This window comes from Penicillium hispanicum (assembly GCF_028827665.1).
Source record: "Penicillium hispanicum strain IBT 35686 chromosome Unknown utg000001l_segment0_segment0, whole genome shotgun sequence".
In the NCBI taxonomy this organism is placed as follows: Eukaryota; Fungi; Ascomycota; class Eurotiomycetes; order Eurotiales; family Aspergillaceae; genus Penicillium; species Penicillium hispanicum.
The window spans coordinates 3,269,147-3,294,815 of record NW_026623193.1 but is presented as its reverse complement, the minus strand read 5'-3'; the positions used below and the strand labels follow the sequence as shown (position 1 = coordinate 3,294,815).

Below are 25,669 nucleotides of genomic sequence, written 5' to 3'. Positions count from 1 at the left end.
TGCAACCATTCAAATCAGGCCGGCGCTGGGGGGCCGCCCCGGGTTGGCCGCCTGCCAATCCCGTACCAGCTCCTCGCGCACCGTCCTGCACCAGGCCAACATGGCAGCATCAAATTGCTTCCAGGCCACCTCGTCGTTGCCTTGTACCACCCCCATCACATCCACCTTGAATCGTAGCTCCCACCGCAGCTCGGCCGCTTTGATCCAGAACCGCAGGTTCTCTGCTTGTCGGTAAGGCTTGGCGATGTCCTGGTGGAACGTTTTAATCTCGCCAAACGGACGCTTGGACTTCTTCACAGCGATGTTGTGCAGCTGCACCAGGATCCGGCCATCTCGGAACCGTTCGAGGAAGGGCGTTGGAAGGTCGTCACCGGTGGCTTCCTCCACGGGGGTCCATTCCGGTAGGGTGTGGCTACCAGGCATTAGGCTGCGTAAAAAAGACTCTTCTCGTGATCGTTCACGTCCAGTCCAGTCACCGCGGGCCCAGTCCCAGTTCTCTCGCTCTTGAGCCTCCAGATTCTCCAGAGCTTGCTCTCGGACGAGCATGGTGCGAACACCAGAGATCCAGCCTTGGACGACGTCCCTCTCTTCGGGGCGGAGACCGCTGGCGAAGTGCCGGGCGGCCCAGCGTTTGAGCACATCCAGGACATGAAATAAGTCTTTGCGGATGTCACGTTCGCTTTTGATTGACGCTAGCCGTTCGGGATGAGGATGCGCGGTGTAGTAGATCTTCGCGGCGCGAATCGCCATCGTCATATCATCCAAGATGCACATTCCTTGCGCCTCCTCTTTGGTCTGTGGAGTTGGGGCTTCTCGCGTCGATTCATCCTCTAGCGTCTCGGGGATATCACTTGGCGAAAGACTCGACCGCAACGGTGCGCGGGGTGGAGGCTCCACCCCGTTATCAATCGCCTCGATGTTGGCCTCGGCCTTATCCAAGGCACCCCGCAGATCGCGGCGCAGAGACATCAGATCTGGCGGGGGTGGAATGTGGTGGGTTTTGATGCTGTAGGTACTGACAGTGGGAGGCAGCATGACTTCGCCGTCCTCGTCCGCGAGACCGGGATCATACCCCGCCGTATCAGTCATTTCCGTCGGGCTGGCAGTTAAATCGTCCATATGTCGTTCATTCGGGGTAATCAGCACCCGCGGCACACCGTCCGGGTTATTTTTCTTCTTGAACTCCTTGCCACGCCCCGTTTTCCCATCCAGCAGGCCGGTCCGAGCGAAGTAATATTGAAGGTGGGCAATGCTGCCCAGGCTCATGACGCTGTCACGGTGTCGAGCTGACTCCGCGAACTCGGCTCCAAACGCACGAATGTATCCATGACGGCGGGACGATGTCGACACGGTGGACCGGGCGTCGGCCGATGTCGCGGAGGAGGCAGAGTGGGACGAGACGGAAGAAAAGGTGCGGTCTGGGGAGGAGTATGACGAGATGGCCGGCGTGGCAGGAACGGAGGGCGAAGGAGAGGATGACCGAACAGGCGGCGAGGTCACTTCAACATCCACAGGATGTGACTCGTCCATGATGTGGCTTGATCTTCGGAAACTGTCGTCGCAACACTTGTCAAGTGTTATCGCCGTGGATCGCGGCAATGTGTGCACTCGGGGGGAGGGGATGCTCTTAGCAGCCGGGGGATTGAGAGATGGAGGGTTCAACGCGATTCTAGAGGCAGGACTCGATACAACACGAGCCACAGACTCGAACGGCCAACGGGGAAACCAGATATGTCCTGAGGTTTAATGAGACGTGAACGATCGGCGGCCGAGAATCTTCTTTGGGCCAAAAGGGGTGTTCCGGCCAACGGGGGGGCTAAAGGGGCAGAGCGGGTCGGATGCGGCCTTGAGGAAAAGACACAGATCCTCTCCAACCTGCAGGAGCCTGTCGAACATGCGGCGCACTGAGGGTCGGTTGTGAGACTCTCTCTCCCTCTGCTGGAGCGGGACCAAACGATGCAGATCTCCAGAACTCTAGCAGTCGAAGAACCGCAAAGCATGGCTGTTGGCAAATTGCCTGGTCGGGTTTAGCTCGACCGCCCCGCGTTCCGCGTTCCAAATGAAATTAAACCGCGACAAACTTCATGCAAATGCAAAGTGGCCCGGCCCGCGCATTGTTATTGTTCCTCTACTGACGATGTGTCACAGTCAAAAAAAAAAATAATGAGCAGAGATTGCCGTCCTCCACGCCAGACTCCATGGTGCTAATCACAAATCAATTGCTTTTCCAACCGCTGTCCAAATGCCAATGATCTAAAAGATGTCTTTTCTCTCCCAGCCGACTTCCTTCAGGTTCTCAATACCCTTCTGGGGATGATCTCTGGTGGGATCCTGATACTCGGTCTGGTAGGGATTGGGGTCGATTGCATGGTTGAGGTTGCCAAGAGTATGGTTCACCTCACGGTGTTTGGCCTCGTCGGCACGAATGTACAGGAGCAAGTCCTTCATGGTGCGCTGGCCCTCCGGCATCTGCCAGTACTGTACCGCAATCTCGGGCGCCTCCAGCTTGCTCCACTCGGGGAGTTCGCCCTTCTCCAGCTCCTCGATGGCGCGTGTATAGGTGATTACGGCTTCTTCTTCGAGATAGCCCACGAACCGGTGGCAGATGCGCGGGGACATGAGGTAGGATAAGAAGAATCCGTTGAAGAAGACACCCTGGGCGCCGAGAACCATCAGGCGCATGAACCAGCCCGGCTCGGCCAGTTTGAGGAAGGTCAGCAGGTGCATGCGCTCATTGTAAGCCTCTTCCAGAAGTGTCTCAATCCTGCAAAGGGAAGGGGATATGATTAGTTCGCTGGGTGCTCGGTGATTGTTGGGTCAAAGGGTGCATACCATCCGTTGTCTCTCTTCATTCGTCGAAGGCTGCGTAGATGTCTCAGCATCCCGCCCACCATCCCAGGTACACCCGCCACACTCTCCAAGAAGATAAATCGAGCCATCCACTTTTTCTCGGTCATCTTGAACCTAGCAGCCGGGACCTCTCCAGGCTCGGGGTGCTTGTATCCAGTCGTAAAGTCCATGCCCCATCGGAAGATGCGGACGGTTCCCAGGGCGATCCAATCAGACCAATTAGTTGCTTCCCGGTGGGCAACCCGCACCGCTTGCATCTGGGACTCGGTGTACCTGGTTTTATGTCAGCCCCTGCAGGATGGAATGTGAGACATGCAACTTACACCGGATGTGCCCATGTTGTCGTTACCGCTTTTACCCCCGGAGTTTGCGGTGGTGGGAAGTATTCCTTGATCTGATTCTGTGTAGTGGAGGAGATGGGGCGTGTGGAGGTGCAGATGAATGGCGAGGAGCGTGTCTTGGCGCGAGATGAACTGTGAAGATGTGTAGCAGCCACATTGGAGTAGGTCCGCAGGGCCAGATGAAGATAAGGCTGTGGTCGTGCTGCAGCCCGCAAGGGCGCCGTTGTAGACAATGACGAGAAGGATGTCATGGAGACGAGTGAGGTAGTCAGAATCTACCGTCAAGTGCGGAATCAAAGGGTGAGAAGCAGAAAATGCTCAGAACTTTGGAAGATTGCTGGTCTGGTTGGAGTATGGGAAGTATGAGGTAGGAGATGTCGGCCACGTTCTTCCTTTTTATATCGGATAGATTCTTACGCCCCCGATCTCAAAGGAAGCCCGAATGAATCCCGATTTGCAGCAAGCAGGGTTAATTCTCGAGACTGTTTACGGAACCCCGGGCCGTACCTGGATGATGACATCGCACGTCGTTCATTGGTTCCGCGTACGCGCGCATCGCCACGTCAAGGGTCCGAAGTATAGAAGTAGACGCTGCCCCCACCTGCCCCGTCTCGCGGCTCCATTGCCCTCAATTGAGAGTTGACAACGGCGAGATGAGATGCTCCATGATCTCCCACGAACAAGAAGCAACCTTCAATACCTTCCCATTATCATCGTAGCAAAAATTACGGCTCTGGCACCGTTCGGAAGTTGTCGTGTCGGTTAGGCCCTCCCGGCAGGTGACCTCGGGACGAGTCGGAACGGGAGACCATGAAGCCCGATTCGGGTCCATCGCACCTTCTGAGTCACAGAGCCCGAGAGAAAATATGAGCATCAATCTCGTTGCATATCCCGAATCTCGGGTCCTTTCGTCTCACCGATGGCTTCTTACAGGTTCAAGGCGTTGGTCATTTGGGCCATAACCTGAGTAAACTCCAGGCGTTCATATCCCGACACTTCCCGATCGTTTACTATGATCGCCGTGTCGACCATATATCTAGGGCATTGATACTAGGAAGTAACGGTGGGTCGCTTAGGTTTTTATAGTCCTTACAGAGGACTTGAATCAAGACTTTGTTCCACGCCGCCCTTGCTTGTCTACTCTAACGAAGGCACTTATCGTTGCAGGCACTATCAAATTCAAGAATAGAGCTCGAGTGGAAGTTCATCATTGGCATCATGGTTATCAACGTTCTCATCAAAGTCGATCAGGTATGGGAGTTGAAGCTGGACTCCATAGTACGCATCACTGCAAAATGGTCCTCACCCTCCTTGGGCTCCAGTTCTCGCTTCTCTAGCTTCACGACGTGAGCCAGGCGCGGGCCCTTGTCCAGTTGCTGGAACAGTTTTTTCAGCGTCTCCTCGTCACCCTGCGCTTCGCCCTCAACCTGTCGTGCTCGTTAGCTCAAGACCGTCACCAAAATACATATTTCACTCGGAGGCAGTGTCGGGTGAGGAGTGCACTCACTCGGCCGCAAGTGGTATTCCTGACGAACCCCTTCAATCCATAGTTGATCGCACATTTCTGAGTAAAGTCCCTAAAACCATCGTGAATTAGTCGGGTAACCAGTTAATTGACTATTTAGCTAACTAGCGAATCACTTGTTGAATTCGATATGATGTCATCGTTCGAGCTGTAAGGGGACCGGGGTTCCTACCGGAAACCGACACCTGGAAGCCATGGTCAGTGACAAGAAGCACATTCAATGGGATCCGAGAGGGGGAGCCTGCGAGGTCAAGCCTGCGAGGTATAGGGGAACTTACCTTGCACAGTGCCGTGGACCTTGAACGCAACCTGAAAAGAGGGTTAGCCTCAAAAAGTTCCTCCGGGGTGCCTCTGTCGGGACTCCCGTCGACAGCCATTCCCAGACACAAGAACGTACCCGTTTGGACGACATGGTGGTCAAAAACTGAGAGTTGCTAAGCGGTGGTTTGGCGACTGAGTACTTGCGGACGCCACCTGCACTTCGGGACGGCTGAGCTAATCTCCGTCGACCAGTTCGAGCAAGGTTGGATGATTTCCATTTCAGATCATAAAGCTTGGAAAACTCACCTTGACGTTCATTGGAACAAAATGGTAGCTGACGTGTATCGATTAGATTTAGGTTGGCTGTAATTGAAAAGGCAATACTTCGACCATAGGGAAATCAAAGCATTCCTGTGCCCATTGCGATGTCCCGCCATCGAAACAGAACGCGGGGGCAATATTGCCTGCTCGTTCAGCCAAGTTGGAGCTTTGTTAACATGGACATCGTTTTCATTGGTAGTTAGCAACGGAGTCGAGTCGTGTTTGCCATAGTTCGCGGTGATAATTGGCGGCTGCTGATTGGATCCGCGGGGGACGAGGCGATCGACGACACTTCGCAGCTGGAGCCTCGGCTCCCCTGAGTAAACACCGGACTGCCACGAATCTTCTCGCCGCCGCGCCATGCCACTGCTATAAAAATGCCCTCTCTCTTTTCCTGGCTGCGACGGCTCTACTCGCTCGATACCCTTGACACTCGCTTCACGGCCTCTGCCACGACCCCAGCCCACAGCGCTGCTGACACACGACCTCCCTCCACCAAAGATGGTCGTGCCCACTCCATTGCGCAGAATGCCCCGGCGCCGCTCTGGCGCACGCCAGAGTTCTTCATCTACTACGTGTTCTTCGTCACGCTCGTTCCGCTGATGTTCAAGACCGTAGTCGATGCCTCAAAAGGTGGGTGCTGTCTCTCGCGGAGACTGCTCCCGAATCGGATTGAATACTGACAGGGACTCTTTAAATCGCACAGAAACCCATCCAATCTACCCGACATATTCTCATCTTCTGTCGCCGGGCTGGATCCCAGGTCGCCTAGTTGTGAGTGACCAGATTTATTGTCTCGGTACGGAGAATCGATCGCGAGAGCTTGGCTGACTCGCGCGGCTTGGTAACACTAGGACAACTCCGATGCGCAATATGCTAGCTTCCGCGACAATATTCCATACCTAGTGCTACTTCTGATCGCCCATCCACTGCTCCGCAGAGTCTATCAATTATTCGTGGGCCATGGGAGCATTGACACAAAACCCTCCAACCCCTCGGCCGCTGCAGGAAACGCTCAATTGGAGCAGCGAATGCGCTTCGACTTTGGGTTCGGGCTGATTTTCATAACGGCGCTTCATGGAATTTCGGCTCTGAAAGTGCTTTTAATTCTGTTCATCAACTATCGCATTGGCAAAAGCCTGCCTCGGGCCTATGTCCCTGCAGTCACATGGACCTTCAATATTTGCATCCTCTTCGCCAACGAGCTCTGTGGTGGATACCCATTGGAACGGATCGCGATATTTTTCACCCCGGGCTCTGGAACACCCCGGGAAAAGGGTACCTTGCTGGTTCAGTGGGCTCAGACATTGGATAACATCGGAGGTATCATGCCTCGGTGGGAGGTCCTTTTCAAAGTTACCGTGTTGCGCCTGATAAGCTTCAACATGGACTACTACTGGAGCGTCGAATATCCTGCTGCCAGTCCAATTGAAGTAGGTTCCACGGATTCTGGTCTCGGCCTTCCCATATCTTCCCAATACCTCCAACTGACCGAATTCCACAAGAAGAAACAACTCGACCCGGCCACTCTGTCTGACCGCGATCGTGTCAAGATCCCCGCAGAGCCGGCTGCTTTTAATCCGCTCAACTATGTTGCTTATATTCTCTACTCGCCATTGTATCTAGCCGGCCCGATCTTGACATTTAACGACTATGTCGCTCAACAACGATACACACCACCATCTCTCACACGCTCCCGCATAAGTCTCTATGGAATCCGCTTTTTCCTTACTTTACTCTGCATGGAACTCATCCTCCACTATATCTACGCGGTGGCCATATCTAAAGCCAGCCCGGATTGGTCTCTCTTCACACCCGGCCAGCTCAGCATGCTCGCGTTCTTCAATCTGCACATCATCTGGTTAAAGCTTCTAATCCCATGGCGTTTCTTCCGCTTGTGGGCACTCGTCGACGGCATCGACCCACCAGAGAATATGGTCCGCTGCATGTCCAACAACTACTCTGCCTTCGCTTTCTGGCGAGGCTGGCATCGCTCCTTCAACCGCTGGATTGTCCGGTACGTCTACGTCCCACTCGGAGGCGGTGGTAGACCGCAGCCAGCTGGAGCCAAGTCAACCACATCATCCCCTTCAGGGTTCATGGTCAATTTCCTGCAAATCCGGAATTTTTTGCTGGTGTTTACATTTGTCGCTCTGTGGCACGACATCAATCTTCGCCTTTTGATGTGGGGCTGGCTTATCACGCTCTTCGTCCTACCGGAAGCGCTGGCTGGCTGGCTTTTCCCTGCTCGTCGTTGGCGCTCACACCCCACCGCCTATCGGATCCTCAGCGGCATTGGATCCGTCGGAAATGTCCTTATGATGATAATTGCAAACCTGGTTGGTTTCGCGCTTGGTGTGGATGGTCTGCGAGACCTCCTCACTAGTCTGACAGGCTCTTATTCGGGCATCGCCTACATGATCTCTTGTTGTGCTGTGCTTTTTGTCGGGGTGCAGGTCATGTTTGAGATCAGGCAGGATGAACTGCGCGAAGGCATCAACCTGAAATGTTGATCTGACATGCCGCATTATTTGCCCCTTTTCCGAGTATGCGCTTGTTTTTATAGAGGAAAAATAAACCAAGCAACGTAATACTTCAAAGTGTAAAGTGTAAGATTGACTATTGTACAAGTGTTTTACCATTATATTCATGCAGTCATTAGAAGCGGAAGATACATAGCATCCTCTTCGCGTAGTATACAGTCCAACGCCCTCGACCTAGAAGAATGCCCCACATCTTGAATCCTCATGCACTCGATAGCAATCAAGCCCACACGTTCGCAAGTGACAACTCTTGCATCGGATTTTGCCCCAGTATCCACACATACAGCAGAAATAACGCGGCAGCTGCGTCGAAATCGGCGGCCCCGCGCGAGAAGCATTATAGGACAAAGGTGGCTCAGCGAGCAGCCGTTGCATGATACGGTCGGACGGCATGGTCGGCGCATACGAGCGGAGAAGGGGATCATTATCGTGTTCAGTCTTCAAAAGCTTCGGTTTCCGCGCAGACTCATCCTCGGCTTCCGCATCCGTGGTCTCTGGGTGCGAGGGGGCCGGTGTAGGCGTAGATGAGGCGGCACCGAGCGCCGAACCGCGTTTCTTCTGTGTGGCCGGCGTCGAGCTTCGTCGTGAAGCCGCCGCGACGACAGCAGCCTTGCTCCCTTTGACGGCTACGCTCGCCTTCGCCGGTGCCACTGCGCTCGCGGCCCCGGTCCCCTGCACGAATCCCACACCCCCACCACCCCCGACTGCGATCGCGGCTTCCTCGTCGTCGAGGTGGTTGCGGAAAGTTTTTTGGGATTGTAGGATGCGGCGCACGTTCGAGGTGGTCTTTGCGCGGGTCCCGCGCGACCCGGCTTCCTTTGCCTGCTTCACGGGAACCGGAATCTGCACGTCTCGCTGGTTCTCGCGGTCTAGTTCGGCAATATGTCGGACGATGGCATTGGCTCGTCGTGATGAGATGTCGCCGCCTTTACCGGCGTCGCGGATGCCGCGTTTGCGGCCGAGGGCGGGTGCCATGGCGGCTTTGGCTGGGTCGAAGCTGCGGTCGGCGACATAGGTCCAGCCTGGGGTGGCCACCGAGGAGGAGTCGGGGAGAAGTTCGACGCGAAACATGGGTTGTTTTTTCCTGGAGGATTTGGTACTGGGAGGAAAATATGCGGGAAGAAAACGAGCGCGAAGGTTGATTTGGTATTGCCGTGACGTGATGAGGTGATGTTTGCCACGTTTGCACTCAAGCTGTGCCGATCAGAACTGCTTGAATTCCTGGGGTAAAAAAGCATCAACTCCCATTTGTCATTGGTTTGATCTGCTTGGTATTATCACCATTCAATATATGGTGTGCAATAGGGCGTATTGTAGCGTAGATTGTTTTGGGTTTGGGTGGATTTAGTGGAAAGAAGCAGAAGATGACCCCAACGCCCAAATAACCATAAGTACAGTATTAAGAACAAGTGAAAGAATTCCAATGGAAAATGTTAGCTCCTATTTTTTCTTTTGCAACTGGTTCATCTTGGCCTCGAGCTCGGTGATGTACGACTGGAGCTTAATAGTGGCTGACTGAAGTGCCTGTTTGAAGAATATGTCAATCTCCCCCAGCCCGGCCGGGGAAGAAAAGATCGACCAGTCAACCTCTGAGAAAAGAAAAGTGAGCCGGGAAGAGGATTATAATCATACCGTAATATCATCCGACAACATCTCATTGGCAACTCGGTAGTCTCCAAGCACGTAGTAATAGACCGAGGCACCGGCGACCACAGCACCGGACAGGAATCCAAAGACCCTGTTCAGAGTCAGGACCGGTTACACCAAGCGGTTGCCATACCAGGGAAAGAGTCAAGAGAAGAGATTAGCACATACCCGCCTCGAAACGCGCCAACGGGCTTTCGCGCGGGCAGTGGCGCGGCCTCGCAGCGGGGACGGGATGCTGAGAAGGACCGGGCGACGACGCGTCCGCGCAGAGGGATTAACAGCTTCGGGCGTACAATCATTGTGACGCAGAACCTGCTCCGATCAGGAAACGTTTGGGGAATGCATCGGCGTATGTGTTGCTCTTACAAGAGGAGGATACCCAGTGGCGAGCGAAGTGGGCGAGGGAAGTGACGTTGAGAGACGGGAGGTCCGGGCGGCGTCGGAAGGACGACTCTATACTGTTGCGATGCGATCTATGACTACCAGATCGTCCCTCATCAAATGACAGCCACACAATTCACATCAAGGGTATCTGCTATAGTGGACACTCTACAATAAATCCAGAAGAAGAAAGGATAGTCCATGGGCTACTTCAGCTATATACAAATCTTGGAATGGCCATCGGCGTCTTAGTTTGCCATCGTGCTCTCGTTGAACAGATCAGCCAACAGATCATCCCGACAGACACCCAAGTCAGCACCCGCCATGCCATATCTGCTCTCAAATACATAGATACTAAGTCGGTCAAAGAACGGTCGCAGGACCCGCTCAACAATCTCGTCCTTGGCCGTCTCCCGGATACGGTCTGAGATTAGCCACGGCCGTTTGAGGCCGCCACGCGCCACCGGCTCCGCAGAGTCTCCAGACACGGTCGGCGAGAGCATACCATGGGGACCAAAGCTCTGCGATACCTCATCTGCTAGGGAAACGGGCTCCCAGCGGCTAGGCGGATAGACGGCGTCGATTGTGTCAGTCACAAAGAGCCATTCCATGAGTTGGAAGTCGTCTGGAGCAATGACTAGTAGCGTATCGAGAAGCTTGCAAGCTTGAAGAAGAGAGTAAGGATTGTAGAGCTCCGACTGTGAGGTGCGGGGAACAGCTGCGAGAGCTTCCTGTAACTCGGCGTTGATCAACGGCCAGAAAGGTGCCAGGCTCGAGGCGGAGGTTTTCAGCGTGAGGGCACGCAGGACCATGAATACTTCCGCTCGGGTTGCCGACGAAGGTGATGAAGAACTGGTAGCGGATAGCAGATCCTCCAACTTTTGAAGCAAGCCAGGTAGCTCACCCACAAAGTAATCCGCGTGGGCAGACAGGACCAGTAGCGCAATGCGACGAAGATTGAGCTGCGCTTTACGATCCGCTTCGAGACGCGCCGCAGAGGCCCCCACACCGAACATGATTCCTGCTGTGCTGGGTGGAGGAAGTCGACCCAGAAACTCTGCCAGACGATCTTTGTCGGCGAGAACCCACTGTCGCAAGAGATCCATCCAGGTACTCTTGATCAAATCCACTTGCAGTCCAAAGAAGCGTGGGTCGTTAAATGCATCAGCGATGTCCTTCTTCCACACTTTTGCCGCAGCCGGTACCTTGGCCATTTGCTGCAAGAGTACCATCACATTGCGGTTGAGGCTATTGGGGAACAGGCGAGAGCGGATGAGTGGACTAACTACATTAGTAGACACGCCGCTGATGGCAGTATTAATGCGGTCAGAGTCGCCCAACGTGGTAATGAAAGACGGCATTGAAATAGCAAGAATGCTCAGCATATCATCGGGACCAGTATGGGAGACTGCAGTGTGATCATGGTCTAAAGATGATCTCGCCAGGAGACCGCTGTCTGGGTTTAGACCCAAAGGTTTGCTGGTGAAGACAGCTGTCAAGAGTCGCAGAAGTACATCCTATGGCGTCCAATCAGTAAGCAAAAGCCATATCTTGAAGACCGGTATTGTGACTTACTCCGAGTTCCTTGCGCATGCGCCGGTCTTCGCCAAAGGTTGTGTTCTCTAGCTTCGCTCCCAGAATGGCCGCAAATTCGATGAGACGTGGAAGGATCTGTCGATGAGGAAATGGATTGCTGAGAACATCGCGCAAGAATGTTGTGCAGTCAGTCCATATCTCATCAAGGACATCGTCGTCTAAGGAGCGAGCATAAGCCACCAAGAAACTGGCGAGCTCAGATTCGGATAGGTTGGAAGTTAGAGACGACTTGCGGTTGGGGTCTAATGCAATTGGATTGGTGCGCGTGTAAATCGCATTGAAAACAGCTGGGATAGTGATCTTCGGACTCGACCCATCGAGAGTGTGCAGGAGATTGAATATGAGGGCAGCGGTCTCTGTGTCCGACTTTGTCCACATCTCAACCAATGTCTCGAGACATTCAAGTGCCTCAGCCGTGAAGAAATGCTCCAAGATCCGCCGAGACCGATTTCGCATTCGTAAAGATGTGTACTGGAAAGATGCCATCGACTCGGAGTCAGGAGGAGCCCCGCTTCGATCTCCAGCGCCCCATGTCCAGATGGAGAAGCAAAGGCGAACAGCGTCTTGGAAACAGAGCAGAACAGTCAACCGATCATTGGCGGTATTGGAGCGGCCCTGGCTGCCATCCGAGGTAAAGACTCCTGATACCATGTTCCCAAAGAAGCCTTGAGGCTGATCTGGACTCTTGGCGGCTGGCACGTTTGATTCTTCCGCGAGAAGATGTTCATGGGCGTTGGCAATGCAAGTTTCAAGTCCAGTCAATAGTGCAGTGGTAACATGCTCGGAGCGATCTTGCGGCCAGTCTTCTTTTTGCTGAAATGCGAGCTGTAGTCTTCTAAAAGAAGACTTGATTTCCCTGCAAAAACATTCCACCAGGATGAGAAGTATCTGGAAAATAGAACCTGAGTAAAGAGGAAGCACCTCGCAAAACAGTCCAATCCACTTATCCACAATCTCTCGGGACTTTGCCGAGCTGATTCCTTTGAGAAGACAATCTAGAAGCCGTTCCGGAGGGCGAGGAAACTGGGGATGTGATGCCACTCTGTCCGCCTTGTCACTGGTGAAGGACAAGATTGAAGGACTTGTCAAACGCTCACGAGAGCCTGCTCGTTGATGCCTGGGCCTGGGAGGTGGCGGAGGGGCGTACGCCTGGGCGAACCGCACCTTTAGAGCAGCAAGGAGAGCATCGATGAGAGCGCCTTGTACAGAAATACTGCCACCTTCATTTGATGAAACAATTAGGCGATCCACGAGGAAGTCATCGATTCCCGATTCAACTATGTCTTCGGCACCAGGACCCAAAAGGAGTTGTCGCATGAGATAGAGGGAATCCTTTTGTAGCCTTTCTCCCTCGGGGTCGACTTCTGTGCGACTTGGCGCTTGGTCGCTGACAATTTTCAGAGAAGCCTCGAAGATTGTTGCATGAAGACTTTTCACATTCGTATTGTCTGCTTCCAATTTTTATCAGCCACCGATTACCTTTCCTATATGCTACAGCCAAGACCTACCCTCGAGTTCAGGAGCACCACGTCTCTCCACCTGACTCATTGTATGGGTCAAGAGGATGATCCATCCGGTATGGGAGAGTGTAGAAATGACATTTGAGGCGGTTCGCAGCAAGTAGTTGCATTCTTTGTAGTCATCGGGGCAAACCGAATGGTTGGTATTGGCCAGTTGACTCGGGATATCACGCTCGAACAACTCCTCGAGCTTGGAGACAATAACGCGGAAAATTCTGAACATCATCAGTTAGTCTTGTGCCTTTCGAGAGCCTCAGAAGTCTTACTTATTTATGGAAGGCAAATCTTGAAGCCACTGTTGAACGCTCTGAGAAACGTCACCCGGTTCCTGAGACAGGAGATCAAGAACAATGAAAAGGGGACGTTCGAGCATCGAGCACTGGTAGGAAAATAACGTGCCTCCGACTTCAAGCACTTGTTTGGGTGGCTGCTCATGTGTGCCATGATGACTATGATTCCATAAAACATAGAATTTTCCGGCTTGTTCCTCTGATGAGAGATGATAAGAACCGGCAAATGACGTGTTTACCATCAGAGAAGTAATCGATGCCTCGACGAGATGGTCGACCCAAGAGATGGAATGCAAGAGCCACAAGCAGCGCACAGTTTCCACATGAAACTTCGGGCTCAATGGCGACAAATACTGCCATAGTTGCTCGACCAGCGTTGGGATGAGTTCACATGCATCCTCATAGCTGACATAAAAGCCCGGGGTATGGATGAAAAATAGATTTGTCACTGCAGAGGAAATCGTGGCGAGAACCGCAAATGAGACAGTGGTCGGATTCTGCGTTCGGGTTGCCAATCTTCGGGACAGCGCTTCGAAAAGCCGCTTGTCCCGGAGAATTCGTGACTTCGGAAGCTTCATTAACACGGTGACGAGGCAATCGAGTTTCTCGTGGAGAGAAGAGGTAGTCTGGTCATTTTCCAGGGCTAGGATGGATAGTTCATGAGCTTGTCGGACAATCATTTCGCTGGTTTGTTTAGGGCTGAACGGAAGAGGTGGTAGCTCAAGACTATTCTTGCTGGTCTTATAGAAGCGATGCACCTTATTTAAAATGTCGGTATTTCGAGCCTTCGTATCAGTAGACGCGGATTTCTCACCGCTCGACTTTTTCAAGAATGCCCTGTCGGTAAGTAGAGGAGTCAAAGATTTGAGCACTGCATTCAAACTGTCAAATACAGCCTGTCTGTCGACATTGGCTTGCAATGGATCGTTCGGTGACGTAGATATTTCGCTCATCTTGACGAGAACAGATAGCGTCAGCAAAGGAACATGAGCTTGAAGCATGTCTTCCTCCCGAACATTGAAGTTCTCGAGAATAAATCGAGCAAGGCCAAGGCGATGTAATACTGCAGTATTATCACTTTCAAGATCTTTGGGGCGAAAATCAACTAAGCCCAGAAGCTCCGAAAAAATGACACTGCTTTCCACTCCATCGAAAAAGGCACTGGCACTGCGAAAAACCTCTTCGAAATGGCTTCTAGGAACTTCTTTCTCAAATTCCTGGACGCTATGTATGATGGGCAGGAAGACAGTGGGGACAATGTATCCACCGATTTCCCAGCGATCCATCAGTGAAAGAGCGATCCGGAAGGGCTTAGTCCGTTCAGAAGGGGCCATTGGGGCTTGCTTGATCATGTTCAGAAGACCAGCGACCAAAGGCTGCAAGCCCACTCGACTGAAATATTGTGATTGCGAGATATCTTTGCCGTCGACAGATGACGATCGTGCTGTCTCCGACGAAAACTTCCCCCCATCAATTGAAGACCGATCGTTAGCAGGCTCCGGCCCCAGGAACCATGCCCATAGCCGGCGGTTCAAACTCATGTCTCGCCGGGTGACCACACCAACTGCAGCTATGACCAATGTCTGAAGATCAGTGCCTGCAATTCGAGACTGCAGTATGGGGGAACTCAGAGGCAGATGTGTCACTAGCAGATCCAGAAAATTCCGCTGGACCAGAAGCTGTTCATCGGACAGGCCAGATGCGAAGCATCGAATGAGAAGACCCGGCTCCGGCAGAATAACAGAGTCGGCCGCTAATAGCATTTCCGTTGGAATTTCCTTCGAATCGCCGGCATCTGTAGTGCTTTGACGACGGTCTGGAAGACCCAATTTTGGTAGATAGCGATTCAAATATGCCAGGACGCCAAGTCGCCGGCTGGGATTTGTGATGGAGGCGAGGAAGAGACACTGCCAGAAGTATTGCCCAGAAGCTCCTTTATCAGGAGTTCTTTGCGTTTCCAGATGCCCGGAAGCATCACGAAGCTTGTTTATTGTGCGCAATGTCGATTCGAAATCATCGCTGGTCTCTTCTTCTAGCCCGGGGAGCAAAGCCAGGAGAATCGCTTTCAGGGCTGGGCGAATAGCCCAAGATTCTAAGTCGACAATATAACCTTCGACTAGGGAGAGAAACAGTGGGCGGACCGTGAGGGAGGCGAAGGTAAGGGTTGGCGCAAGACCGGGCAGGTACAATGGTAGATCGTGGGATAATCCTTCAAGCTAAATGCAAAGTCACACGGTCAGTGAGATACGCGCCGAGTCCGCTATTGCACCTGGCGTACCTTGATCAACCCAAATATGTACGTATATACTTCAAGGGCCTTCTGGTGAACACCCGATGGCAACGAAGGGTTCAAGCATTGCGCCAGTCGCTTCGAGACCAGCACTTTATGAGGGACGACTGGCTGGTCTGGTGGGTGACTTTGGAGGGCCTGGTCATTCATCAATCATCAGTGATAATGCGACTAATCGTGTATAACTACTCACCTTCAACAAACGACTGAGGAAGGAGATGTAATCGGCCCATTCTTGTAGCGCGTTGTCGAACAACGATAGAGCCCGTTCGACGCTGGAGGCGTAGCGCCGATAATTCTTGTCTTTCTTGAGGGACCCTACGCTCAACAGACCATGTCAGATGCAGAGACAAATGCTATGGTCGGTGGAAGGTACTGACCTTCCTTACCTTGTAACCGCGTGCGCGTCAAGGAGCTCTCGGAGCTTGCGGGGGAGTTCGACCTCGGAAAGGCACTCGGATCAAGGCTCATGGTGCCAATTCTGGACGTTAGATTGATAGAAAGACAGCAGAGCGCTCTCCGTCATATTTAGGACATGGAGGACGACCCTGTTGGAGGGGAAAAGTTGAGCGTTGAAATGGGTTCGAAAGGGCCACGCAGGCCGATGTTTTGTTCCGCCTTGGGAGCTCCCCGGGCCGACTGGTCGACTCGCCGATCGACGTCAGCGTCCAACAACTCCCCCGAACGGAACACGCGCTCTAGGAGCGCCCCAGAATTTCAACACGATTTTTGGCGATGCTCACTTCATAATTCAATGCCCCGCGCCCAGCGACTGCGTCCAGAAGCGCACGCCCATGGCGGGGATGAATACGCCGCAATCAGACCCCCAGAGCGATAGGCGGGATGAGCCTGTCGATGAGGACTTGACGACTGCCCCTGATTCGAGGCCATCTCGTCTCGAAAGAGATCGCAGTCCGAGTCCAGAGGGACAGCGGCCACCCTTGCCTCCGCGACCGAAAACCCTGAGCCTGTTGAATGACGAAACGGCATTGCGGTCGACTCTACAAGCGGGGGCTACTACTGCTGTTTCACGTGCGGAAATCGGCACTCAGTCACCAGACGGTGTGGGAAGCGCACACCCAAATCAGACTGTCCGTGGCATCTCTCGGGGTCTGAAAGCCCGAGCAAGTTTGAGTCAGCTGGCTAGCCGACGAAGCAGTGAGACAGGAGATTCGGCGAGCATCCGAAGTTCGGTCCAAAACAGCGACGTTGGAGATGTGGAAGCGCTATTTAAGGACTTTCTTACTGCATCGCACGAAGGTCACCCAGATGCTGCGAGCTTGCTACATTTCCCCGAATTTCCGGCCGATGGTGTGGATGATGACGAGTTCTTGAGCGAGTTTGATTCGATCGGAGAACTTGACGAAGAGGCCAGCAACGAAGGTATGGCTTTAGCATCGATAGCTTCCTAAAACATGACTGATCGATCATAGATCTACTTCTTCAACGCTGGAAGGCCAAACAAAAACACTATCTGATCTTGTCTGCCGCTGGCAAGCCGATTTGGACGCGCCATGGGGACGGAGGATTGATATCAGGCTATGTCGGGGTCATTCAAACAATCATATCATTTTATGAGGATTCGGATGATCATCTTCGAAGTTTCTCAGCAGGTGACAGCAAGTTTGTCATTGTGACTCGTGGACCTCTGCATTTGGTTGCTATCAGTCGCATGATGGAGAGCGAGAATCAACTTCGTCTTCAACTGGAGGCGTTGTATATGCAAATTTTATCCACTTTGACCCTTCCTTCTCTCACCCATCTTTTCTCCGTTCGGCCATCTACCGACTTGAGGCGGCCGCTCCAAGGCTCCGAGACTCTTCTCTCTTCGTTGGCGGACAGCTTCACACGCGGCTCGCCTTCGACCTTGCTCTCAGCCTTGGAGTGTCTTAAGATACGCAAATCGCACCGTCAGTCCATCAACAATATGCTTTTGAAGACGAAAGTCAACACCCTTCTATATGGGCTAGTCGTCGCCGGCGGAAGGCTCGTGAGTGTTGTTCGACCCAAGAAACACTCGTTACATCCAGGAGATCTACAACTGCTATTCAACATGGTTTTTGAAGCCGACGGTGTCAAGGCTGGAGGCGGGGAAAGCTGGATCCCCGTTTGTCTACCTGGATTCAATAGTAGCGGCTACCTTTATATGTATGTCAGCTTTCTCGATCTTCGAGACGACATCGACGACAATGAGGATATCTCCAAGGACGAGTCTGTTGCCATCGTCCTAATAAGCCCAGACAAAGAAAGTTTCTTTGAAATGCAAGAGATGCGCGATTCTTTTGTTGGAGTGAGTGGCTTCCAGCTTTGTTCAAAAGCGCCCCCGGAGAAAAGCTAATAACATAGCAGCAAATGGAGAAGAATGGAAGCCTCAAGGTTATCCGAGCTGCCATCAATCAAAACCGACCAGCTCCTACTGATATAATTCCTGGATCGGTGTTGCATCATTTCTTGTATAAATCGCGAGCAAATGTGCAGTTCACCATGTCATCTTACGCCCCTGAGTTTACCTCTGTTTCTCGAAGGCGCCGGTAAGTGTATCTTGCATCACCTCCCCTTCCAAAATAGTTTGTGATCAAATATCCTGATGAACCCTCCAGGTTAATGTCAATTTATAACAATCTCCATGCGAGCATACACGCCAAAAATACTCATGTCAAGGTTCATCACTGTGTCTCGCGGTCAGCGAGCTCGTTTGCGTGGGTCACGCCGATCTTCGAGCTTTACTGTGTAGCTGAGCCGAATGCGAATCGGAATGCCCTGGTACAAAGTGCCAGCAAGATTGCTCAATGGGTGCAGCAAGAGGAAGAAAGGCTATTCATTATCGGCGGTGCGGTATGTGCAACCCTACTGCGACGAATAATCGTGTTCACGGAGACTGACTATAAGGCCAGGTCTTCTAATAACCTGAAAAGGTTGGAGGCGCTAGAGGAACTCAAGGATGACCCTAGGACATTCTGTAAATATCTGCCCAGGTACGCCCTCTCGCGCTATATCCTTTATTCTAGTCCCCTTTTGCTAGACAAAGACTCTCCAAAAGAGATCAAGTGGATCTTTGGAATCTATAATGTGATTCTATGGCGATAGAACTGGGCTTGATAGTAGATGTTACGCTTTCCTATAATGGCCACAGGAACATGTGCTAATGACTGAATGTCTGGCTATGGTTAATTACATACCACGTCTCTTGAATAGCATGGACCGACACTTCTGCTGGATGTATTTGAGTTAAGCATGGCAATGAAACAGTACGTATATGAGAGAGTTTTCTTTCCTTCCTGTAGGCAGACCCCCTTCGTCCTGGGTTTGGGAGGTGAAGGCCGGGCAATTTCTCCAGAGATGTCAATTACCACATGCCGTAAGTGATAAACAAAGCATGGGAGTATATGGTAAAGAGTGGTGGCGACTCTGTAGATGCGAATATCGAAAAATGTGTAGCTCGCGATGATTAGCAGATGTTGTCGGGCGTACTCATATCATGCTGCAACGGTACTGCGGTCTGTCAAGATTTGTTCATTTTGCCTCTGATTGCGCTGGCTGCCCTTGGTGTTTGATAGGCACCTAAACTCATACCCCACACGGCACCGGAAGAGGATGCAAGCTGCGCTAGATTTGAAGTCGTTGTCGGAGCCCAGATATACTAGGTAGGTTGGAAGATGCCCTAAGGGATAAAACGTGTCAAGTAGCGGGGGCGCAAGACTGATCCCAATGAAATATCTTTGGGAACCCTCCTTTTCGACCATTTCAAGCAATATTAACTGTCAATTCTGCCCCTTCTATAGTGCGACTGGCCCGTTATAAAAATTGCCTGGTATTTCTCTTAAACATGATGCAACCCGAAATTATCGATGAAGCCAGTCAATCTTGAAGTGCTTCACTGAGAGATGAGCCTTCCAGAAAGTAAGGTTCACATTTGTATCTGAGTTACACTCCGTTCCTTGAGGTTCAATAGGAGCAGTTTATCACGCAATAAATCGATGGTCGTGCAAGACCCTAGTCAAGAGAGTCGTCCCGAAGATTGAAGAGTTGGCGCATCACCTCGCCAGACTTGCTCCGCAAGGCATCGTGATACATCATGTTAGTGATGAACTGCTTGGTGCCCTTGATCTTCGCAGCAGTGCTAGATGCTAGATCAAAGTGCACATACATGTCGTCAATATAGGTGGCAGCATATACCGGGACCTCGTTCTTGGCTAGCTGCGCTTCATCATACAAAGCAGGCCAGTCGCTAGTGGTGGCGAGGATCTCTGCCACGTCCTTGATTTGCTTGAGCTCCGAGTACGAGTCAAACATGTCTTTGAAAACCTGTATATGATCGAGATACGTTAGATCTATCGGACCTCGTTCACGCACAAAGACTCTTACCATCTCTCCGGTGAAGTAGATCTCAGGCTGGGAGTCGTTGATTTGGTATCGTGGGTTTTCGGCACGTTGTCTGTCGGCAGACCAGAGCGACGGTTTACTGGCGTTGGTTTTCTTCTGTTATTGCCTGAACCACAACGTTCGAAAATACCACAACTCACCCTTGACAATAAATTGATTCGTGCAAGATGGCATAGATGATGTTCTTATCCATCCCTCCATTGCTGTCAATTATGGCGAGAGTCGGTAGCGTCATGGAGCCAAAGATCTCCAGGTCGTTCCAGACTCGTACGATGATTTCTAAATATCTGAGAGTAAGTCTCCTGTGAATTCAATCCTGGGAGCGACCAGATTACCATGCAGAGAGTCGAGACCACCTGTTAGATATTAGAAGCAAGCACCGCTTGTTATACTTTTGCGAGGACTTGCCGTGAAACCCGAAAGCAATGCCCAGTTGCTGAAATCGAGCTGGGGTGAGCCACCCTGATGGCAAAGCGACCTGGTTTTTCGTCAAGTATTGCATGATCTTCTTGACGCGTTCCACGTCCTCGGGAAACTTGGCATAGTATGCCTGGTTTCTCTGGTCGACCTTTTCTGTACGAGTAATGAGCACGATTAAAAACGTCCCATAAACCGAGATGCTTACCATAAGTTCGAGCATAGACAGGGTCCGGGTCATTGACAAGCGGTGGCAGTCCACCACAGATGAAGGCCTCCTTCAAACCCCCCGGACTTCAATCGGTGTCAGTAAGCCAAGTCAGGGAAAATAGGCGCGGTAGTACCGCTGATTCTCATGCATACAATTTGGACAGGTAAGTGGCAGCACAGAAGCCGCCAAAGCTTTGGCCGATAAGGCTCCATTTGCGCTGATCCTCGGGGTAATCTTTGGTCAAGTAGTGACGAATGGCCTCACAGTCACGGACGATGTTGTCCGCCCTGAACTTTTTGAGATACTCGGCCTGCTTGATTGCATCGCCCTGGCGAGCCAGGGTCCCCGCGGTGATGGTCGAGCTGAGGCCAGTGCCACGCTGATCCAGAAAAAGAATCTAGGAAGAGATTTAGATAAGGGAAATAGCGCAAGAATCGTGAACCATGCTCAAGTGGGCACCGATGGGAGCTTCCGTGGTCACCTACTTGGTACCCCTTCGTGAGAGCTGGCTCAACCCAGCCGTAGTTCTGCGGGGCACTGCATCCAAAGCCCGGTCCGCCTTGCAGATAGACCAGCCAGGGCAGGCGGTTCTCTTCCTTGGTTGGTTCGACTGGTTTATTCAAGCGAGAGACGCTCCGAGCAAAAAGTCTCAGGGTGCCTTCGTTGGGCTTGCTGTAATCGACGGGGACATCAAAGAACAATTCGGCCACGCGAAGCTTGCCTGGGATTGGCGATTAGCGTCTGTCTCCACGTTCAAGAGCCAGATGCAACTGATTAACACACCCGGGACATTGTGGAGCCGTCTATCAATCAGTTTTGCGGCCATTGCGTTGGAATGGGTAAGTTGTGTTGAGGGCCGGGGGGATTCAAGAGAGTGGATTCGCCCACAGTGTAGTTCTGCCGTCCCACACGCGCGCCTTTCTGTCCCTGACTCAACCCGGGCCCGCTCCGGTTGGATCTTACGCGGTACCGGGGGAGCTGAAGTAGTGCTGTCACAGCCTCCGTGTTGCCTCTGGGTTAGACTATAATGGCACAATCGGGTCCACCACGTCTGCTTTTGGGAGGTCCAGCCGGCGTTGCCATCCTTGGGGGCCTTCATTGCGGATCCCCGGATCCCTGCCAGATCCCGACCGCAAGTATAACTTGACCGCAAAATCCTCAATCTCTCTTCATCACAAGGTCCATGCACAAGATGCAAGAACAACCGCTCCAGAATCTCTGGAAGGTGGCCCAAGGGCCATGGGATTCCAGCGTCCTTCCCCGCGCTGAGAATTTGGTCCGGGCCCGCGCTTCTCTTCCTACAACGCTTCCCGGCACTGGTGCCAGTCTTGAATCTGTTCAGCGGCATATTATGAACGATATCGTGCCCGCTTTCAATGGCGGCAGTATCAGTCCCAATTACTATGGCTTCATCACTGGTGGGGTCACCCCAGCAGCTCTATTTGCGGATAACGTGGTGTCTGCCTACGATCAAAATGTCCAGGTGCACCTTGCAAATCATTCCATCGTCACGGACGTCGAGTTCCATACACTGGGTCTGCTTGTGGATCTCTTCCAATTACCCCGGTCTTCATGGCACAATGGAACATTCACTACTGGCGCCACGGCGAGCAATATTCTTGGTTTAGCCTGTGGGCGTGAGTATGTTCTCCAAACGGCAGCCGAAAGACAGGGAAGCCATCTGAGCAGCGTGGGAGAGCATGGCTTGTTCGAGGTCCTGCAAGGATTGGGTCTCTCTGGAGTGCAAGTGCTATCAACACTGCCGCATTCCTCCCTAGTTAAGGCCGCCGGCATTTTAGGGATCGGTCGTGCCAACGTCCGTAACATCTGCCGTGTCGATGATCCCCTGCGCTTCGATCTGGAACAGCTGGAAAAGGAGTTGGCCAGAGCGGACAAAGTCAGTATCGTCGCCATTTCCTGTGGCGAGGTCAACACAGGCCGCTTTGCAACATCTGGATCGGAGGAACTGAAGCAGATTCGGCAACTGTGTGACCGGTACGGGGCATGGCTGCATGCCGACGGTGCGTTTGGGATTTTCGCTCGTGCATTGGATGACAGTCCGGAGTTTGCAACAGTCAAGAAGGGATGTGAGGGCATTGAACTAGTTGATTCCATTACTGGTGACGGTCACAAACTGCTCAATGTGCCCTACGACTGCGGGTTCTTCTTCTGTCGACACCCCAACCTGGCCTCTCAGGTCTTCCAGAATGCCAACGCGGCCTATTTGACTGCTGGTGGCTCTGACGGACCTTCGATCCCATCTCCTTTGAACATCGGAATTGAAAATTCCCGTCGCTTCCGAGCCTTGCCAGCGTACGCTTCTCTGCTGTCATATGGGAAAGACGGTTATCGAGACATGTTGGAGCGCCAAACCCGACTAGCTCGAGCCATTTACGAGTGGATTTTTGACCATCCCGATTACACGGCTTTACCGGAAACTGCTTCCAAGGCCACGCTTGTGGATCAGACCTTTATGAGTGTTCTATTCCGTGCCAAGGATGACGCTTTGAATCGCGATCTAGCAAACAAGATCAACGAAACTACACGAATGTTTGTTTCGGGGAGCAGCTGGGAGGGAGAGCCGGCCTGTCGGATTGCAATCTCGAACTGGCGGGTTGATGTGGAGAGGGATGTAAAGTTGGTGACGGAGGTATTGGCCCAAGTGGCTGGTCAATAGATCTGGAGTTCTCGTCGGTAAGGGAACACCTCGAAATAGTATACAGACATCAAGCTGGATTCCTACAGTCAAGACTTGCTTTAATAGGACAATGCAGATGAATAACCAAAGAATTGTATTTTAATCGGATCACCGACGTCGGCCAGCACCTCCCATATTCTCAGCCCTGTCAGCCATGCTAACAACCTCACCAATACCTGCAGCTTCTTGCTCATCTTCTAGGGCCATGATCTCCTCTCGGCTATCCCACCATTTCTCCTCGGCCATGTTGAACGCGGCCTTCCGTAGCTCCTTGACTGTCTTCTCATCATCTTGCCCCTTCTGTCTCATGCTTTCGATGAGGAGCTTCTGCCACTCTTCGGATGTTCGAGTGAAGAATTCTCGTAGACTCTCAAAGGGGCGAGGCAGTGGTCGATTATCATCAGCTGTTTGCTCAGTTTCTTGTTCCTCGACTTCGAGCTGCTGCATTTCTTGAGTGACCGAAGGCACTGTCACCTCTGTCGGGGTGGGCGATGAAACATCCAAAGACATCTCGTCGGCCTCCTCTTCATCCATTTCCTCATCGTCTTCATCATCTTCCATATCTTCATCGCTGTCCTCCTCGTCCATAAGGCCCCAGTTCTCAGGTTCCCTGTAAAAGGCTTCCTTGACACCGTCGAGCTTGACCAAATCAATGGAGTACATGTCGTCGAAGGTGAACTCGCGATCACCCTTTTCAAATGTACCACCATAGATGAACAGGGTGTCATCTTGCACTGCAAGCTGGGCATTGAATCGCCGATGTGGCATCTCAAAACGGACAACCGTCGGCTTGGCGGGTTCGGCGGGTTCCTCAGTCTTCGGTGTACTCAGTTGCATGAAATCATCGTCATCGTCATTGCGGATACCACCCTTCTCTTCCAGAGCCTTCAAATTCTCTAAAAGCTCTTGCTCGTCGGCCTTGGTCCTGTCACGAGACTTTGCAGCCTGGCTTGCCTGTTGCTTCTTGCCCGGTGCACGGGGACGACGCAGACTCAGGGGGAAGAAACGATTACGATCGGTATTCCATGCAAACAGAGTATCAAAGAACTCGCTCTCAATGCCCTCTTCGGTCAGCTCAACGTCGTGAACGCCACCGAACATAATGCCTCGACCTTTGTGGTATGCCATTGTCGTTCCTGCGCGAGCCGGGTTGGGCGTGTTAGCAGGCTTCTTCCGCCGCTCCCATCTGACTGCAGGACTGGCTGTGGCCGGCGAATTCGCCTCGGGGGGCGTGATTCTCAAGAACCAGGTGTCTTGGTGAACCATCGGCCGCAGCGTCATTTTCTGAGGACCACCCTTCCCTTGCTTGCCGCCTGCTCCAGCAGCCGCCTTGACTCGTGAGTAGCCGCCGTAAATAACAGCACCGGTCTCGTGTGGTAGCAGGGAGAATGAAGAACGAGGGTCGGGTTTCTGTGATGCAGTGGTCAAGGTCGGATTGAACCAGGTGTATTTCTGGCAATCGTAAATCCACAAGTCTTGTAGGTACTTCGTCTGTTGAGAAGTATCTTGGAATCCACCAAACAGAATGATGTAGTTCTGAGAAAAGAATTTAGTTGGAGTCCTCGAGGGTACAGGGCGAAACAGCGAAAGATATTTACCTTGTAGTAGGTCATGCGGTGGCCACTTCGAGCTGGCGGGCCTTTGCCCTTGATTTCAAGACGAGTCCATTCTCTGGTCGCCGGGTCTAGATGCCAAAAGTCGTTGTAATGGTAAAAGGTCCCTTGCTTAGGCGAAGAAAACTCTCCTATATGTCGTTAGACGAGGCTGAGATATTTCAATTGTCGGCGCTTCATCTCACCTCCAAACATATATACACCCCCCGAGTTGCCTCCACGGCACCAGGCATGACCACTTCGAGGAAGCGGACTGTTGGGGCTCGTCACTTCCCTCCATTCCCCCCGATCAATCAGGTAGACGAGGAGATTGTTGAAAAATGTGGCATGGGTGCCATCGAAGTACTCGCCACCGAAGAGGAGTAGTTCATTTCGGTTGGATGGGGATGCGAGTACCGTAGCGGACGACCGCGGCGCTGGAGGCTCGGAAGGAGTTTCAGTGACCTTCAAAAACTTGGCCTGCTCTTCGGCGTACTGAGCGAGGATGGCATCCAGATCAGCATCCTCAGCGTCGCTGTCCGCATCTTTGCCCTTCGCCTTGGACCTTTTCTCCTTTTGTGCGGACTTTTTGGATTGCTTTGCCGCGACACGCTCTTTGTGCTCAGCGGACTTCTTGTTTTTCTTGCCCATGGTGCGATTGTGGTCTTCGCACGAGTACGTTCAATCTTGAAAAACGCCGCGGGGCATAAAAAAAGCTTTTCCCCACATGGAGATATGTCTTTCGGCTCTATGCTGGGGCATTGATTATGTTGGTACACCCCAACCGATGGTCGTGCTAAACG

At 52.4% G+C, this 25,669-nt stretch overlaps 11 protein-coding genes across 11 annotated transcripts; 3 read left to right on the top strand and 8 right to left on the bottom strand.

Annotated features, from left to right (window-relative positions):
* Window positions 1–9: 9 nt before the first annotated feature.
* On the bottom strand, window positions 10–1,530 carry N7459_001264 (uncharacterized protein; the record flags this gene model as incomplete). The annotated part of the gene is made up of 1 exon (XM_056940449.1): window positions 10–1,530. The coding sequence occupies one exon, from the start codon at window positions 1,528–1,530 to the stop codon at window positions 10–12; it is 1,521 nt and encodes a 506-aa protein (XP_056804729.1).
* Window positions 1,531–2,253: 723 nt separating this feature from the next.
* N7459_001263 (alternative oxidase) lies at window positions 2,254–3,442 on the bottom strand (the record flags this gene model as incomplete). Its single annotated transcript, XM_056940448.1, has 3 exons — window positions 2,254–2,764; window positions 2,833–3,123; window positions 3,174–3,442. The coding sequence occupies 3 exons, from the start codon at window positions 3,440–3,442 to the stop codon at window positions 2,254–2,256; spliced, it is 1,071 nt and encodes a 356-aa protein (XP_056804728.1).
* Window positions 3,443–4,438: 996 nt separating this feature from the next.
* N7459_001262 (acylphosphatase) lies at window positions 4,439–5,128 on the bottom strand (the record flags this gene model as incomplete). The annotated part of the gene is made up of 5 exons (XM_056940447.1): window positions 4,439–4,618; window positions 4,699–4,768; window positions 4,889–4,901; window positions 4,995–5,025; window positions 5,114–5,128. 5 exons carry the CDS (start codon window positions 5,126–5,128, stop codon window positions 4,439–4,441), a joined length of 309 nt encoding a protein of 102 aa, XP_056804727.1.
* A 547-nt stretch (window positions 5,129–5,675) lies between these two features.
* N7459_001261 (putative glycerol:H+ symporter (Gup1)) lies at window positions 5,676–7,811 on the top strand (the record flags this gene model as incomplete). The annotated part of the gene is made up of 3 exons (XM_056940446.1): window positions 5,676–5,931; window positions 6,005–6,072; window positions 6,153–7,811. The coding sequence occupies 3 exons, from the start codon at window positions 5,676–5,678 to the stop codon at window positions 7,809–7,811; spliced, it is 1,983 nt and encodes a 660-aa protein (XP_056804726.1).
* A 204-nt stretch (window positions 7,812–8,015) lies between these two features.
* N7459_001260 (putative HIT finger domain protein) lies at window positions 8,016–8,912 on the bottom strand (the record flags this gene model as incomplete). The annotated part of the gene is made up of 1 exon (XM_056940445.1): window positions 8,016–8,912. The coding sequence occupies one exon, from the start codon at window positions 8,910–8,912 to the stop codon at window positions 8,016–8,018; it is 897 nt and encodes a 298-aa protein (XP_056804725.1).
* Window positions 8,913–9,467: 555 nt separating this feature from the next.
* N7459_001259 (uncharacterized protein) lies at window positions 9,468–9,787 on the bottom strand (the record flags this gene model as incomplete). The annotated part of the gene is made up of 2 exons (XM_056940444.1): window positions 9,468–9,579; window positions 9,657–9,787. 2 exons carry the CDS (start codon window positions 9,785–9,787, stop codon window positions 9,468–9,470), a joined length of 243 nt encoding a protein of 80 aa, XP_056804724.1.
* Window positions 9,788–10,117: 330 nt separating this feature from the next.
* N7459_001258 (dopey family protein) lies at window positions 10,118–16,036 on the bottom strand (the record flags this gene model as incomplete). The annotated part of the gene is made up of 7 exons (XM_056940443.1): window positions 10,118–11,386; window positions 11,445–12,913; window positions 12,974–13,200; window positions 13,252–15,491; window positions 15,554–15,703; window positions 15,759–15,883; window positions 15,946–16,036. 7 exons carry the CDS (start codon window positions 16,034–16,036, stop codon window positions 10,118–10,120), a joined length of 5,571 nt encoding a protein of 1,856 aa, XP_056804723.1.
* Window positions 16,037–16,100: 64 nt separating this feature from the next.
* On the top strand, window positions 16,101–18,468 carry N7459_001257 (guanine nucleotide exchange factor MON1; the record flags this gene model as incomplete). The annotated part of the gene is made up of 6 exons (XM_056940442.1): window positions 16,101–16,146; window positions 16,268–16,948; window positions 16,999–17,855; window positions 17,915–18,096; window positions 18,166–18,400; window positions 18,460–18,468. The coding sequence occupies 6 exons, from the start codon at window positions 16,101–16,103 to the stop codon at window positions 18,466–18,468; spliced, it is 2,010 nt and encodes a 669-aa protein (XP_056804722.1).
* Window positions 18,469–19,558: 1,090 nt separating this feature from the next.
* N7459_001256 (proline iminopeptidase) lies at window positions 19,559–21,402 on the bottom strand (the record flags this gene model as incomplete). The annotated part of the gene is made up of 8 exons (XM_056940441.1): window positions 19,559–19,870; window positions 19,931–20,027; window positions 20,089–20,250; window positions 20,329–20,521; window positions 20,574–20,659; window positions 20,729–20,973; window positions 21,062–21,297; window positions 21,360–21,402. The coding sequence occupies 8 exons, from the start codon at window positions 21,400–21,402 to the stop codon at window positions 19,559–19,561; spliced, it is 1,374 nt and encodes a 457-aa protein (XP_056804721.1).
* Window positions 21,403–21,768: 366 nt separating this feature from the next.
* On the top strand, window positions 21,769–23,253 carry N7459_001255 (pyridoxal phosphate-dependent decarboxylase family protein; the record flags this gene model as incomplete). The annotated part of the gene is made up of 1 exon (XM_056940440.1): window positions 21,769–23,253. The coding sequence occupies one exon, from the start codon at window positions 21,769–21,771 to the stop codon at window positions 23,251–23,253; it is 1,485 nt and encodes a 494-aa protein (XP_056804720.1).
* A 129-nt stretch (window positions 23,254–23,382) lies between these two features.
* On the bottom strand, window positions 23,383–25,517 carry N7459_001254 (putative Kelch repeats protein; the record flags this gene model as incomplete). Its single annotated transcript, XM_056940439.1, has 3 exons — window positions 23,383–24,810; window positions 24,873–25,018; window positions 25,073–25,517. The coding sequence occupies 3 exons, from the start codon at window positions 25,515–25,517 to the stop codon at window positions 23,383–23,385; spliced, it is 2,019 nt and encodes a 672-aa protein (XP_056804719.1).
* Window positions 25,518–25,669: the final 152 nt, after the last annotated feature.